We start from the raw sequence: 14,230 nt of genomic DNA on the forward strand, positions 1-14,230 counted from the left end.
GCAGGCAGAGAGGCAGGCAGAAAGAGAGGAGGAAGCAGGCTCCCTGCCGAGCAGAGAGCCTGATGCGGGGCTCGATCCCAGGACTCTGAGATCATAACCTGAGCCGAAGGCAGCGGCTTAACCCACTGAGCCACCCAGGCGCCCCATCTTTTTTTTTTTTTTTTTTAATGGAATCACAAAAATGGATTTTAGGCCTCCTTTATTATGATACTGTGAGTCTTAATTAGAACTGCTTATTTGATCCCCATCTTGGCTCATGGTAATAGGGCTCCTAAAAAATCCTTGGAATTTCCTAAGTGATGAGAGCAGTATTGTTATGTTAATGATGGCTTTTGCAAAGTGCCTAAGGGGAGGGCTTGTTGCCAAAATAGGCAACCCGGTGATTAGAGGGTTGGACCTTTCAGTCCCACCCCCTTAATTCTGGGGGAGGAGGGGACCTGGAGGTTGAATCCACCACCAGTGGCTAAGGATTTAATCAACCATGACTATGTAGGGAGGCCTCCATAAAAACCCAAAGGATGGGGGTGCACAGAGCTTGTGGGTTGGTGAGTGCATGGAGAGTGGCCCACTGGGAACCCTGGAGGCCCCACGCCCTTTCCACATCCCCTGCTCTGTGCATCTTTTCCATCTGGCTATTGCATTACATCCTTTTATAATACCAGTGATCTAGTAAGTAAAATGTTTTTTTGAGTTCTGTGAGCTACTCTAGGACATCATTTGAACCCAAGGAGGAAGTCGTGGTGATCTGGGTGGGATCTTACAGCCCAACAGTCAAGAAAGAATGCTTGAGATGTTTAGGGTGCAAAAAGGTGTTTCTTTCTTTTTAAAAATATTTTATTTATTTATTTGACAGAGAGATATTACTAGTAGAGAGGCAGGCAGAGAGAGACGGGGAAGCAGGCTCCCCGCTGAGCAGGGAGCCGGTGGGGCTCCATCCCAGGACCGTGAGATCATGACCTGAGTGGAAGGCAGAGACTTAACCCACTGAGCCACCCAGGTGCCCTCAAAAGGGTGTTTTCATTAAAGCCCCATAGGCCCAAAGAGCTGCATGGTGATTGTGAGGCGTGACTGGTTACATAGGGTTTTCTGTCCTATGGAAGTGTAGGTGACATTAGGACTCCAGGGAATCGGCCCTTATATGAGTCTGCAATACCGAATGTAATGATTAAGTTGTTTACACAGGTTGATCATCCCATGCAGAACAACGGTTCTACTAGACAAATAAGATGAATTCCACAAATAGTGACCTAAATGGGACTTTGCTAAAAGGTCTTAAGAAATCCCTATGGAATATAGGCCTTTTTTTTTTTTTTTTTTTTGAAAACAAAACCCTAACCCAAACCACAACAAACACCAAAGAGACAATTTATCGTGCTGTATGACCTTTAATTAGGTATAAAGACTTCCAATCACGTCACCTAGGGACCATTCTACCCACTGCTCTGTTTGGCCGCCAGTCTCTTGTCTCTCTCTTCAGCAATGGTGAGGCGGATACCCTTTCCACGGGGAAGAGAAATCCATGGTTTGTTGCCTTTGCCAATAACAAAAATGTTGGACAGTCGGGTGGCAAAGCTGTTGCCATTGGCATCTTTCACGTGAACCACATCAAACGAACCAGGGTGTCTCTCTCTGTTGGTGATCACACCAATTCTTCCCAGGTTAGCACCCCCAGTCACCATACACAGATTACCAGTGTCAAACTTGATGAAATCAGTAATCTTTCCGGTTTCCAAATCAATCTGAATGGTGTCATTGACCTTGATGAGGGGATCAGGATAGCGGATGGTGCGAGCATCGTGAGTCACCAGATGGGGGATTCCTTTTGTCCCCACAAAGATCTTTCTCACTTTGCACAACTTGTACTTGGCCTCCTCGAGTGTAATCCGATGAACAGCAAAGCGACCCTTGGTATCATAGATCAGACGGAAATTCTCTCCTGTCTTGTCAATGCTGATGACATCCATAAAACCAGCAGGGTATGTTATATCAGTTCGGACCTTGCCATCAATCTTAATAAAACGCTGCATACAGATCTTCTTTACTTCATCTCCTGTTAGGGCATACTTAAGTCTGTTCCTTAAGAAAATGATGAGAGGAAGACACTCTCTCAGCTTATGGGGACCAGTAGATGGGCGAGGAGCGAACACACCAGTCAGTTTATCCAGCATCCAATGCTTTGGAGCTGCTACACGCTTCAGATGTTTCTTGGGACCACGAGCCATGGCTGCGCTAGGAACGAAAAGAGCGTCATCATTCATTTTATGTGACTCAGGCAATTTTCTAACAAGATGGTGGCCCTTTATACCATTAGGAAGTAACCAACCTGAAATGCAGTAAGTGTGAGAGTCTTCAAAATTATAGTCTTCAAATAAAGACTTCAATAAAGTCTTCGAAATTATAACTTGGTTTGTAAGTGGTGGAAATGAAGACAGTCAGGCAGTGTAGTCATGCCCTGTTATAAACCAAACAGTAGGGTGGAGGAAAATAATATGTCAGTGCTAGAATTTATTTACAGCTGTCCAAAGGAGGAGTGCCTGGGTGGCTTAGTCATTCGAACATGAGACTTTTAATCTCAGGGTCATGAGTTCAAGCCCCACATTGTGTGTGGAGCCTACTTAAAATAAAATATAAAATAAAATGAAGTTAAATTCAATTAAAAATAAAAGAAAACTGCCCGAAGGAGAAGGAAACTCCAGCTAGTGGACCTAAACATTCTTGATAGTACAGTGAAGCAGATACTAAGAATATTAAATCCTGCTCACCTTGGAAAGTTCATTAGTGGGAGCCAAGGGTCAGTTCCAACAAACATTGACTTAAGGGTCAGGACTGATGAGAATTTAATGATGAGAACAGTTGTGTTCCTGAGAGAGGCAAGGTGGGAGATATGCATTAAGAAAATTACTCTGGGGGGGTGCCTGGGTGGCTCAGTGGGTTGGGCCTCTGCCTTTGGCTCGGGTCATGATCCCAGGGTCCTGGGATCAAGCCCCGCATCGGGCTCTCTGCTTGGCAGGGAGCCTACTTCCTCCTCTCTCTGCCTGCCTCTCTGCCTACTTGTGATCTCTCTCTGTCAAATAAATAAATAAAATCTTAAAAAAAAAAAAAAGAGAGAAGAAAAAATTACTCTGGGGAGGGGTTTTTGTGGGACGGCCTCCTAGGGACCATGAAGACCAGAATGAGGTGGTTGTTGGTGGGACTGGGACGGCAAGGAGGGCTATATGAAGCGTTGTATAGGTAGAATCTCATGATAACTTATTAGATATGGGGAGCTGAACTTCATTATAAAACAGGTTTAAATTTGGGTACTGAAAGATGGTGGTATTAACACTATACTTGAAACAAAGAGAACATGTGGAAGAGAGGTGTTGTGTCATGGATTTAAGGAATTGCAGCACCTAGCAACTTGATGTTATTTCTTGCCATGACCCAACCAGGCAGAAAATGACTCCAAGGGTATATAATCAAGTGTCTGTCAGGCACTGGCCAGCATTTTGGAGACAGCTTAGACAGCGAACCACAATACATCTTTCTTTGTTAAAGAACCTGGAATTGCAAATCCTAGAGTCCGTTTAGAGATCCAAAATACGATCAGCCTGATAAAATGTCCTAGTTAATTATCTGACAAATTGCTTTACCTCAGTTAATTCCTCCCTCCTTAATATTTGCAGATTTTGCACAATTCTTTTTATAGTATAATGATTTGCTATATTGAGAGTTCCTTGACTAAAAGGACCCTTTCTGGGGTACCTGGCTGGCTAAGTTGATAGAGCATGCAACTCTTGATCTCATGGTTGTGAGTTCAAGTCCTACATTGGGGGTAGAGATTAATTAATAAATAAAAAGTTAAAAAAATAAAGGGACTATTTCTTACTGAACTTCATGTTGTAAGCCATTAGTGTAAGGACCTAACAAAAATATTGGCTAAGTAATGAGTGACGCCTGGATGAACAAATGCTCTAGGGACCCTTTTAGACCTCATTGTTGTCAAGGCTAAGCCTGGCCAAGGGAGTCCTGACATTGTCTCAAATTGCTCCTCGAAGGGGGCCATATTGATGTTGGGTATATGGGACACGTCAGGTCTTTGATTGGCAGGTGGTGGTGATGGTGTGTAGTGGGAGGTTGAGGGAGGGTATCACGGTGATGGGTCTAGAAGAGCAGACATCTAAGCACATTTATTTATTCCTTTATTTATACGTGTTTAAACTATCTGTGAGTAAAATTTTATTTCTTCTTAGACACATCCATGGTACAGTCACTGTGGCCTGTGGTTTTGGTTTAATGGCCTTGGACATGACATTTCCAGAAGTGGCATAGCCTTCTGTGGGCCCGAATCTTCTTCGGTTGCTCCCCGTCTTATCAAGTGTGTTATCCAGACCACTGGTCAGGACTTGGCTGTATTTTCCATCCTTCATGTCCTTTTGTCTATTTAAAAACCTTTTGCCTGGGATCTTACACTGGTGAGGATTGTGCGTAATGGTGATCACACGCCCTACCTCATCCTCAGTTCTCCTGCCCTCTTGGTGAGATAGATTTCTGCTTGCCTCCATACCATGTGAGCATATCTTCGCATATCTGTGCTGGAATTTCTCAGGGATCACTAGAGACGTGTCGGTGGCCCCAGTGGCAGCATGTAGGTCTCCCGTGGAAAAGGCAAGTACATTGATTTTTAGTGCCTTTCTACTTTCTCTACATTACCCTGATCAAATTTTCCTTTTCTTTCTCTTAATTCTCAGATATCTGTACCTAAGAGGTAGTACTTATGAGGCACTAGGCTAAATGATGGAATATAGAATACAAAGAACAAGTTCTAGAGTACAAGGGATCCCATCCCAAGGCCTGCGCTGTTTCTGACAGCTTCCGTTGTATCAGAGGCTCATGCCCAGTGAGCCTCTGATAGCCTTCTTGCTTTTCGGTCAACGTGGTTCCTGTGTTCATCTGGTATCGTGTTAATTCTCTTTGAAGGATTTCCCCTCATTTCACAGGAATGCATAATACAGTCTGCCTTACCTAAAAAGTCTTCTGTTTGTAAACAGTCTCTTGTTTCATGGGGAGAATATTTCAGTCTTGTTTTTTTTTTTTTTTTTAAGATTTTATTTATTTATTTATTTGACAGAGACAGAGAGAGAGAGAGCAAGAGAGAGAGAGAGGGGCAGAGCACGCCTGAGCATAAGCAGGGGGAGCAGCAGAGAGAGAGGGAGAAGCAGGCTCTCCACTGAGCAGGGAGCCTGATCCCAGGACCCTGCAATCATGACCTGTGCCGAAGGCAGACGCTTAACAACCGAGCCACCCAGGTGCCCTGAGAATATTTCAGTCTTAATATTAACATTGGGACTTGACTTGCTGTAAGGTTTGTATTTGTTTTCATTATCAATTTAATGGGTTTTTGATAATTTTTCATGAGACTCAGCAGAGTTCTAACAGTGCTATTTAGTATTTTAAAACAAATCTTTCTTTGTGATTCTAATACGGATTCAGTATCTGCTTTGGATTTGATGATAATCTTAAATAATACACTGGTTAAAAACCAGATTTAAATGTATTTATTTTTTAAATTATTGACCTTGCTTTGGGAAACAATATTTTTTTAGCCCCTGCTGAACAAGCAGTTCCAAATGAACACTTTCCACCTCCTTGTCCCTTATTATTGTCTTCTTGTTTGAGAAAGAAATGCACTGCATTGTCTTACATGAAAATTGGATCCTTATTTTTATGATACTTATGAATATTTCACTGTTCCTAACTAACTTAGAAATTATGTAAGAAAAATAAAAGAACTAAAACTAGGTTTGCCAAATCCTAAGATGTGCTTATTAAAATTGGAAACAGTAATAAAACAAACAAAGCCAAAATAAAATAAAAGCCAGTATGCAACTATGGGCTTGTGGGGAAACAAATATAAAACAAGTTTGTCATTCTAAGTGAAGCAGGTGAGGCTGAGAGGTGTGAGCCAAGGTTATAATAAAAATAATAAGTGAGGGGCGCCTGGGTGGCTCAGTGGGTTAAGCCGCTGCCTTCGGCTCAGGTCATGATCTCGGAGTCCCGGGATCGAGCCCCGCATCGGGCTCTCTGCTCAGCAGGGAGCCTGCTTCCTCCTCTCTCTCTGCCTGCCTCTCTGCCTGCTTGTGATCTCTCTATCAAATAAATAAAATCTTAAAAAAAAAATAATAAGTGAATGGTCAATTCAGATAGGATTTAGCCCTGTGGTTCTCAAACCTTAGTATCAGAACCACCCTGAGGGCATGTTGAAGCACATCTTTCTGGATTTCACCCACAGAGTGTCTGATTTAGTAGGTCTGGAGTGGAGCTGGAATATTTGTATTTTTAATCAGTTTCCAGGTGATACTAATGTGGCTGGTGTAGGGACCACATTTTGAGAACTACTAATTTAGCCAAACAGTAGAACACCAGAAACCCTTGAACTTGATCATGTGAATGTACATTTATTATCAGAGAATGGTAAATTCATATTGGAACTAATGAGAGGGAAAGACAGAGAGGCCCCCCTCTTGTTCTCCACCAACCTTACCTCTTCCAACTCTTTGTACAGCATTGGTAGTTGCTAAGACATCAACTTGGTATTCTGAATTTTATAATTAATGGCAAGAAGCAAGCTTTTCTTGCACAGCGTGTCACATTAAGTTGCTGCCCCAGTAAGTGTCAGAAAGTTGTCTACGGCAGAATTAGAGATCATGAATATGGAAGGAATGATAGAATTAGGAAATCACTATTTGCAACTCCTAATGTAATAATTCAGGCAATAGTCATCAGTGGTTGAAACCATTAGGTGAAAGGCTGTGGTGATCTTTACAGTGGGGAGATTCAACAGTTACTACACAAATCTGATTAATCTTAACACAAATACAGAGAAACAGTCAGGCATTGTGTTTGATATGATGTAACATGAAACATGATATGATGCCACCCTCTAAATATTCCTGCCAAATACGGTGAGCCTGAATCTAACCAAGGCTCTGGGGCTTCCTTCCATTTACAAAATGATGGGAGAAAGGAACAAATTGAGTGATGGCACAGGGAAGAAAACAGACACATCTAGAATATGGAATATTTTATGGGAGAAACCAGTAAGATAGGTGGGAAAGTTGGAGTAGTCTCCTCTAGATTCAGAGAGACATAAGCAGATGTGTTCGTGGACCTTCTTTAGATCCTGGTTTGAACAAGCTGAATCCAAGAAAAAAATACAAAGACCGGGAAATGCATGGTCTGAGTATTAGCCAGCACCAGAGATTTCTTTTTTTTTTTTAATTTTTTTTTAAAGATTTTATTTATTAATTTGTCAGAGAAAGAGAGAGAGAGAGAGAACACACAAGCAGGGGGGAGTGGCCAGCAGAGGGAGAAGTAGGTTTCCTTCATGACATGCTCAGGTCATGATCTCAGGGTCTTGGGATGGAGCCCGGCCTCCAGTTCTCTGCTCAGTAGGGAGCCTGCTTCCCCCTTCCCCTCTGCCTGCCTCTGCCTGCTTGTGATCTCTCTCCCTCTGTCATATCTGACATAGTGTCTGGGTATATGAAAATGCGTTATAGTGTTGTTATAGTGTTACAGTGTTGGCTACTTGGTGTGTATTAAAAATTAGCATCATAAAAAATAGTAGAAAGAGTACCTAGTAGGAAGAGAACCTAGCTTTTCTTCTCTTAGTCTTAAAGTATGATAATTTAAAAAATCCGAAGTAAATTTTCATTGCCCTGATACTCTGTTTAGAATCTTGCCTGCATTGCTTATTTACCATGTAACCTTGGGCAAAGGAATTATTAGGTTAGTTTTCTGCTAAATGGCAGTAATACTAGTATCTACTTTAGGGTCTGTATGAGTATTAAAACAGATAATGAATGGTAATCTCTTTACACAGGACCTAATATGTAGTAACCACTCAACAAACATTAGTTATTGTTTTATGAATGATTTTTCCCCCTATCCTTTTTATTTTTAAAGATTTATTTATTTGAGAGAGAGAGAGAAAGAGAACTTGAGTGGGGAGTAGAAGCAGAGGGAAAGGGAGAGAGAGAATCCTCAAGCAGCCTCCCCGCTGAGCATGGAACCCAACTCAGGGCTCCATTCTGTGACCCCGAGATCACGACCTAAGCTGAAATCAATAGTTTTTGATTGCTTAATGAAGCCACTCTGGTGCCCTCCCCCACCGCCCATCTTTTTTTCCTATCCTTCTGATAAGTCAGGAGTTACTTTTTTTTTCCTCTCAGATGACCATTTGTAAAGGAGATATCAACTAATACTAAGGATGTTGTCTAAATTTTTAAGTGAGGAGCTTTACTTGGATAGTTAATGTATAAGCTTAAAAGATTTTTTAAATATATGACATATTAATGACATGAAAATATTTTCATTGGGTTTTGGGGCTTGAGAAAATGATTTTAAAACAGACATCCTTTCATCATTCATTGATACTAGTGCAGTATGATTTATTCTTCGTTTGCAATAAATAATCTATGTGCATTCTTTGGAAAAGGTAAACATCTTTTCTAAAGCTCTTAAAGCCTAGCTGAATTTAGAAGTAAGCTATAATCCCAAATTGACTTAGTCAGCTCCAGAACTGTCTTATCCTTACAGATGGATTGTCAGTATTGTAACTGTGATGCTTCGAGTGCCGTGGGAGGAGATCCAGAGGGTCCTGGGGGGCAAGTCCAGATGACTCCAAGTTCTTTAACCACAGGGAACTAAAAGTTAAGAAGTGGCACATTTTGGGGGAAATACTTCAGTAATATTAGTTATACAAGGAGAAAGAGAACAATACAGCTGGAGAATTAAATGGAAAGATGAGCACACAGATGGATAAGAAAGCAGTGTTTTGCCAACTGGATGACATCTGGCATGCTAGAGTGAAGTTAATTACCTAACAAGTGAAACAAAGTCCCAATAGCAAATGATCTCTTCATTTTTCTGCAGGAATATAACATTCCCAAAATAAGGCATGTTATAAGGGAAAACCAGAGACAAAGATAGAGTTTAAAAATAAAATCCTCCTTTAAACAGATGTGAAATCCACAGCTGGAATTAAAGCAGTCAGGAATGTGGGAAGAAGGCAGTTTATAAGAAAACTTAATATGGTATTAACTCTGACAGTGGATTAGAGCATAGAAGACAGCAGCAAATTTTCTTTCTCCCAAGATTGCTATGGTTTATCAGATTATCAGCAGTGCTTACAAAGCAAAGCATATATAATTTTTTTTTTTCAGAAACGAAGCAGAGAATTATATTGGTAACCGATTATAGATCCATGACTACAATAAAACTTTTCTTTGAGATAAACTTACTTATAAAATGTTCTTTGAGTCATCAATATTATTAAGATGCCTTTCATGCCAAGATTTATCTTCATGACCTCTTCTCTCTGTTCTGTATCACCATGGCCTGGGATATCTTTCTGAGACAGTGAATCCAATCTGAGTTTTAGTCACAGTGACAGAAATTAAAATAGCATGAAAGATCCAATATCATTTTTTATGTTCTTCTCTGACTTTGGGGGGAGAGGGGAAGAAAACCTCAGGTTTGCAGTTCTACCGCCACGATTTGCTGTTTTTAATTACTGAAGGACAGTCATTTCCCAGTCTTTAGGCTTTAGACTTTAGAAAAGCAGTAATATATTTTAAAATTTCTGTTGTCTTTCTGATGCATTAAAGGTAATGTTTGGGGGTACCTGGGTGGCTCAGTTGGTTAATTGTCTGACTCTTGTGTTTGGGGGTACCTGGGTGGCTCAGTTGGTTAATTGTCTGACTCTTGGTTTTGGCTCAGGTTGTGATCTCATGAATGGTGATATCAAACCCCGTGTAGGGCTTTGCAGTCAGGGGGGAGTCCACTTGAAGATTCTGTCCCTCTGGACCTCCTCCCACTCAGCTGTCTCTTTCTCTCCCTCTCTCTCAGATAAATACATAAATCTTTTTAAAAAAATCAATAAAGGTCAAGATAATATTTTTTAAAAGATTTTATTTATTTATTTGATGGAGATCACAAGTAGGCAGAGAGGCAGGCAGAGAGAGAGGCGGAAGCAGGCTCCCCACTGAGCAGAGAGCCCTATTCGGGGCTTGATCCCAGGACCCTGGGATCATGACCTGAACCGAAGGCAGAGGCTTTAACCCACTGAGCCACCCAGGCACCCCAAGGTCAAGATGATATTTTATTCCAGTTCCTGAAGCTGGGTGAGATGGTAGGAGCAAAATATTTCTTCTGAAAGGCAGTCAGCAGTGGTTAATGAGCACTTATGATATCCCATCTACAGTTCTAGGTGCTAGGGATATAGCTATTAAGTAGACAGACAGGGACCCCAAGCACAGGAAGCTTCATTTTAGGGGAAAAAGAGACAAAGAAATAAACCAAATCATTTCAGGCAGGGGCTTGTGCTGGGGGAAAAGAACATAGGTCATGTGGTTGAGAATGTTGGGGGAACTGCATTAGTTTGGGCTGAGGAGGGAGCTTATGAGCTAAGGATCAAACAAGGAGCCGGTTACATCCAGAGTAGAGGCAAGAACTCTGTAGGCAGAGGATAGAGCTAGTGCTAAGGCTCAAGGGTAGGAATAAATTTGGTCAGGGACAAAGCATGGAAAATATAATGCATTTGTAATGAAGTTATTGATTGCATTAAATATGCTTAAGATGACAGTACTAATAGTAGAAAAACTAGTCCTTAGGAGGGGAATGAAATTCAAAGTGGTATCCGTGATTGCAGTGTAACTGGGAGAACAAGCAGGGCCCAGATGTTGCAGAATAAATGAGCTTCATTCCTGAATTAATTCCAATTACTCTTGGCCTAGACTCAAAGCCATCATAAGTACACTATCCAAATGGACTCAAAGAGGATAATATTTTTCCACAGTTTAAACATTAGGAAGTAGACAGAATATAATGCCAGCATTGTAAAACAACTTAAAACAATTCTCTTCTCCCCATTTTAAAGCCCCCTCCTAAGACAGCACTGCAGAAATATTTAAAATATTTCATATATATATCTTTTAGTTTTCTAAAAGATATATATAATTTCATATATATCTTTGATATATAATTTCATATATATCTTTGAAGTATTGGTTAGAAATATTAATAGTTATTGGTAAATAAGGGACATAAGTCCTTTTTTTTTTTTTTTTTAGATTTTATTTATTTGACAGAGATCACAAGTAGGCAGAGAGGCAGGCAGAGAGAGAGAGGAAGGGAAGCAGGCTCCCCGCTAAACAGAGAGCCCGATGTGGGGCTCGATCCCAGGACCCTGAGATCATGACCTGAGCTGAAGGCAGAGGCTTTAACCCACTGAGCCACCCAGGCACCCCAAGGGACATAAGTCTTAAATCTAATTATCTTTAGATATATTTTTTTTACTTTTTACTTTAAATTCAATTAATTAATATAATGTATTAGTTTGAGAGGTAGAGGTCAGTGATTCGTTGATATTTTATAACACCCAGTGCTCATTACAATACTTGCCCTCCTTAATGTCCATCACCCAGTTACCCCATCTCCCCACCCTCTCCCTTCCAGCAATCCTCAGTTTGTTCCCTATAATTAAGAGTCTCTTATGGGGGATGCCTGGGTGGCTCAATCGGTTAAGGATCTGCCTTCCGCTGAGGTCATGATCCCAGGGTCCTGGGGTGGAGTCCAGTGTTGGCTGATTGGGGAGCCCACTTCTCCCTCTGCCTGCCACACCCCCTGCTTGAGCTTGCTCTCTCTGACAAATTAATAAAATCTTAAAAAAAAAGTCTCTTATGGTTTTTCTCCTTCTCTGATTTCATCTTCTTTTATTTTTATTCCTCTCTTCCCCATGAGCCTATGTTTTGTTTCTTAAATTCCATATACCAATGAGATCATATGGTATTTCTCTTTCTCTGATTGATTTATTTTGCTTAGCATAATAGCCGCTAGTTCCATCCATATCTTGCAAATGGCACTTTTTTGGATGGCTGAGTTGTATTTCATTATGTATATATACCACATCTACTTTATACATTCATCTATTAATGGACATTTGGGTTCTTTCCATAGTTTGACTATTGTGGACATTGCTGCTGTAAACATTGGGGTGCACATGCCCCTTCAGGTCACTAAATTAGTATCATTGGGGTAAATCCCTAGTAGTGCAATTGCTGGGTCATGAAGTAGCTCTATTTTCAACTTTTTGAGGAGCTTGCATACTGTTTTCCAGAGTGGCTGTACCAGCTTGCATTCCCACCAACAGTGTGAGAGGGTTCCCTTTTTTCTGCTTCCATGCCAACATCTATTAATTCCTGACTTGTTAATTTTAGCCATTCTGACTGATGTGAGGTGCTATCTCACTGTGTTTTTGATTTGTATTTCCCTGATGCTGAGTGATGTTGAGCACTTTTTCAGGTGTCTGTTGGCCATTTGGATGTCTTCTTTGGAGAAATGTCTGTTCATGTCTTCTGCCCATTTCTTGATTGGATTATTTGTTCTTTGGGTATGGAGTTTGAGGAGTTCTTTATAGATATTGGGTACTAGCCCTTTGTCTGATACGTCATTTGCAAATATCTTCTTCTATTCTGTTGGTTGCCTTTTGGTTTTGCTGACTGTTTCCTTTGCTGTGCAAAAGCTTTTTGTCTTGATGAAGTCCCAATAGTTCATTTTTACCTTTGGAGACATGTCTAGCAAGAAATTGCTGTGACTGAGATCACAGAGGTTGCTGCCTGTTTTCTCCTCTAGGATTATGATGGATTCCTGTGTTACATTGAGGTCTTTCACACATTTTGAGTCTATTTTTGTATGTGATATAAGGAAATGGTCTAGTTTCATTCTTCTGCATGTGGCTGTCCAATTTTCCCAACACTGTTGAAGAGACTGTCTTATTTCCATTTGACATTCTTTCCTGCTTTGTTGAAAATTAGTTGACCATAGAATTGGGGGCCCATTTCTGGGTTCTCCATTCTGTTCCTTTGATCTATATGTCTGTTTTTGTGCCAGTTCTGTACTGCCTTGATGATTATAGCTTTGTATTGAGCTGAAGTCTGGGATTGTGATGCTACCAGTTTGGGTTTTCTTTTTCAAATTCCTTTGGCTATTCAGGGTCTTTTCTGATTCCATACAAATTTTAAGATTATTTCTTCCAGTTCTAGGAAAGAAGTTGATGGTATTTTGATAGGGATTGCATTAAATGTGTAGATTGCTCTAGGTAGCATAGACATTTTGACAGTATTTGTTATTCCATGAACATGGAACATTTTTACAATTTTTTTTTTTTTTTGGTCTTTCTCAATTTCTTTCATGATTGTTCTATAGTTTTATGAGTAGAGGTCCTTTGCCTCTTTGGTTAGGTTTATTTCTAGGTATCTTATGGTTTGGGTGCAATTGTAAATAGGATCGATTCCTTAATTTCTCTGTCTTCTGTCTCATTGTTAGTGTATAGAAGTACAACTGATTCCTATGCATTGATTTTATATCCTGCCACGTTGCTGAATTCTTTCATGAGTTCTAACAATTTTGGGGTGGAATCTTTTGGGATTTCCACATAGAATATCATATCCTCTGCGAAGAGTGAGTGTTTGACTTCTTTGCTGATTCAGATGCCTTTTACTAATTTTTGTTGTCTGCTGAGGCTTGGACTTCTAGTATTATGTTGGACAGCAGTGATGATAGTGGACATCCCTGCTGTGTTCCTGACCTTAGGGGAAAAGCTCTGTTTTTCCCCACTGAGAATAATATTTGCTATGGGTTTTTCATATATAGCATTTATGATATTGAGGTATATTCCCTCTATCCTTACACTGTGATGAGTTTGATCAATAAAGGATGCTGTACTTTGTGAAATGCTTTTTCTGCATCTGTTGAGAGGATCATACAGTTCTTGTCCTTTCTTTCATTAATCTAGTGTATCATGTTGATTAATTTGTGGATGTTGAACCACCCTTGCAGCCCAGGAATAAATCCCATTTGAGAGTGGTAAATAATCCTTTTAATGTACTGTTGGATCCTATTGGCTAGTATGTTGGTGTGAATTTTTGCATCCATGTTCATCAGGAATATTGGTCTGTAATTCTCCTTTTTGGTGGGATCTTTGTCTGTTTTTGGGATCAAGGTAATGCTGGCCCCATAGAAAGAGCTTGGAAATTTCCCTTCCATTGCTATTTTTTGAAACTGTTTCAGAAGAATAGGTATTAATTCTTCTTTAAATGTTTGGTAGAATTCCCCTGGGAAGCCATCTGGCCCTGGACTCTTATTTGTTGGGAGGTTTTTGAGTACTGCTTCAATTTCCTTGCTGGTTATA

General features: G+C 40.5%; 1 protein-coding gene across 1 annotated transcript; it reads right to left on the reverse strand.

The window, feature by feature from the left end:
* Window positions 1-1,365: 1,365 nt before the first annotated feature.
* LOC116864531 (40S ribosomal protein S4) lies at window positions 1,366-2,242 on the reverse strand. The gene has a single exon (XM_032852137.1). It carries the CDS (start codon window positions 2,220-2,222, stop codon window positions 1,431-1,433), a length of 792 nt encoding a protein of 263 aa, XP_032708028.1. The 5' UTR covers window positions 2,223-2,242; the 3' UTR covers window positions 1,366-1,430.
* Window positions 2,243-14,230: the final 11,988 nt, after the last annotated feature.

This window comes from Lontra canadensis, unplaced genomic scaffold (assembly GCF_010015895.1).
Source record: "Lontra canadensis isolate GAN:19392208 unplaced genomic scaffold, GSC_riverotter_1.0 scaffold6, whole genome shotgun sequence".
NCBI classification, from domain to species: Eukaryota; Metazoa; Chordata; class Mammalia; order Carnivora; family Mustelidae; genus Lontra; species Lontra canadensis.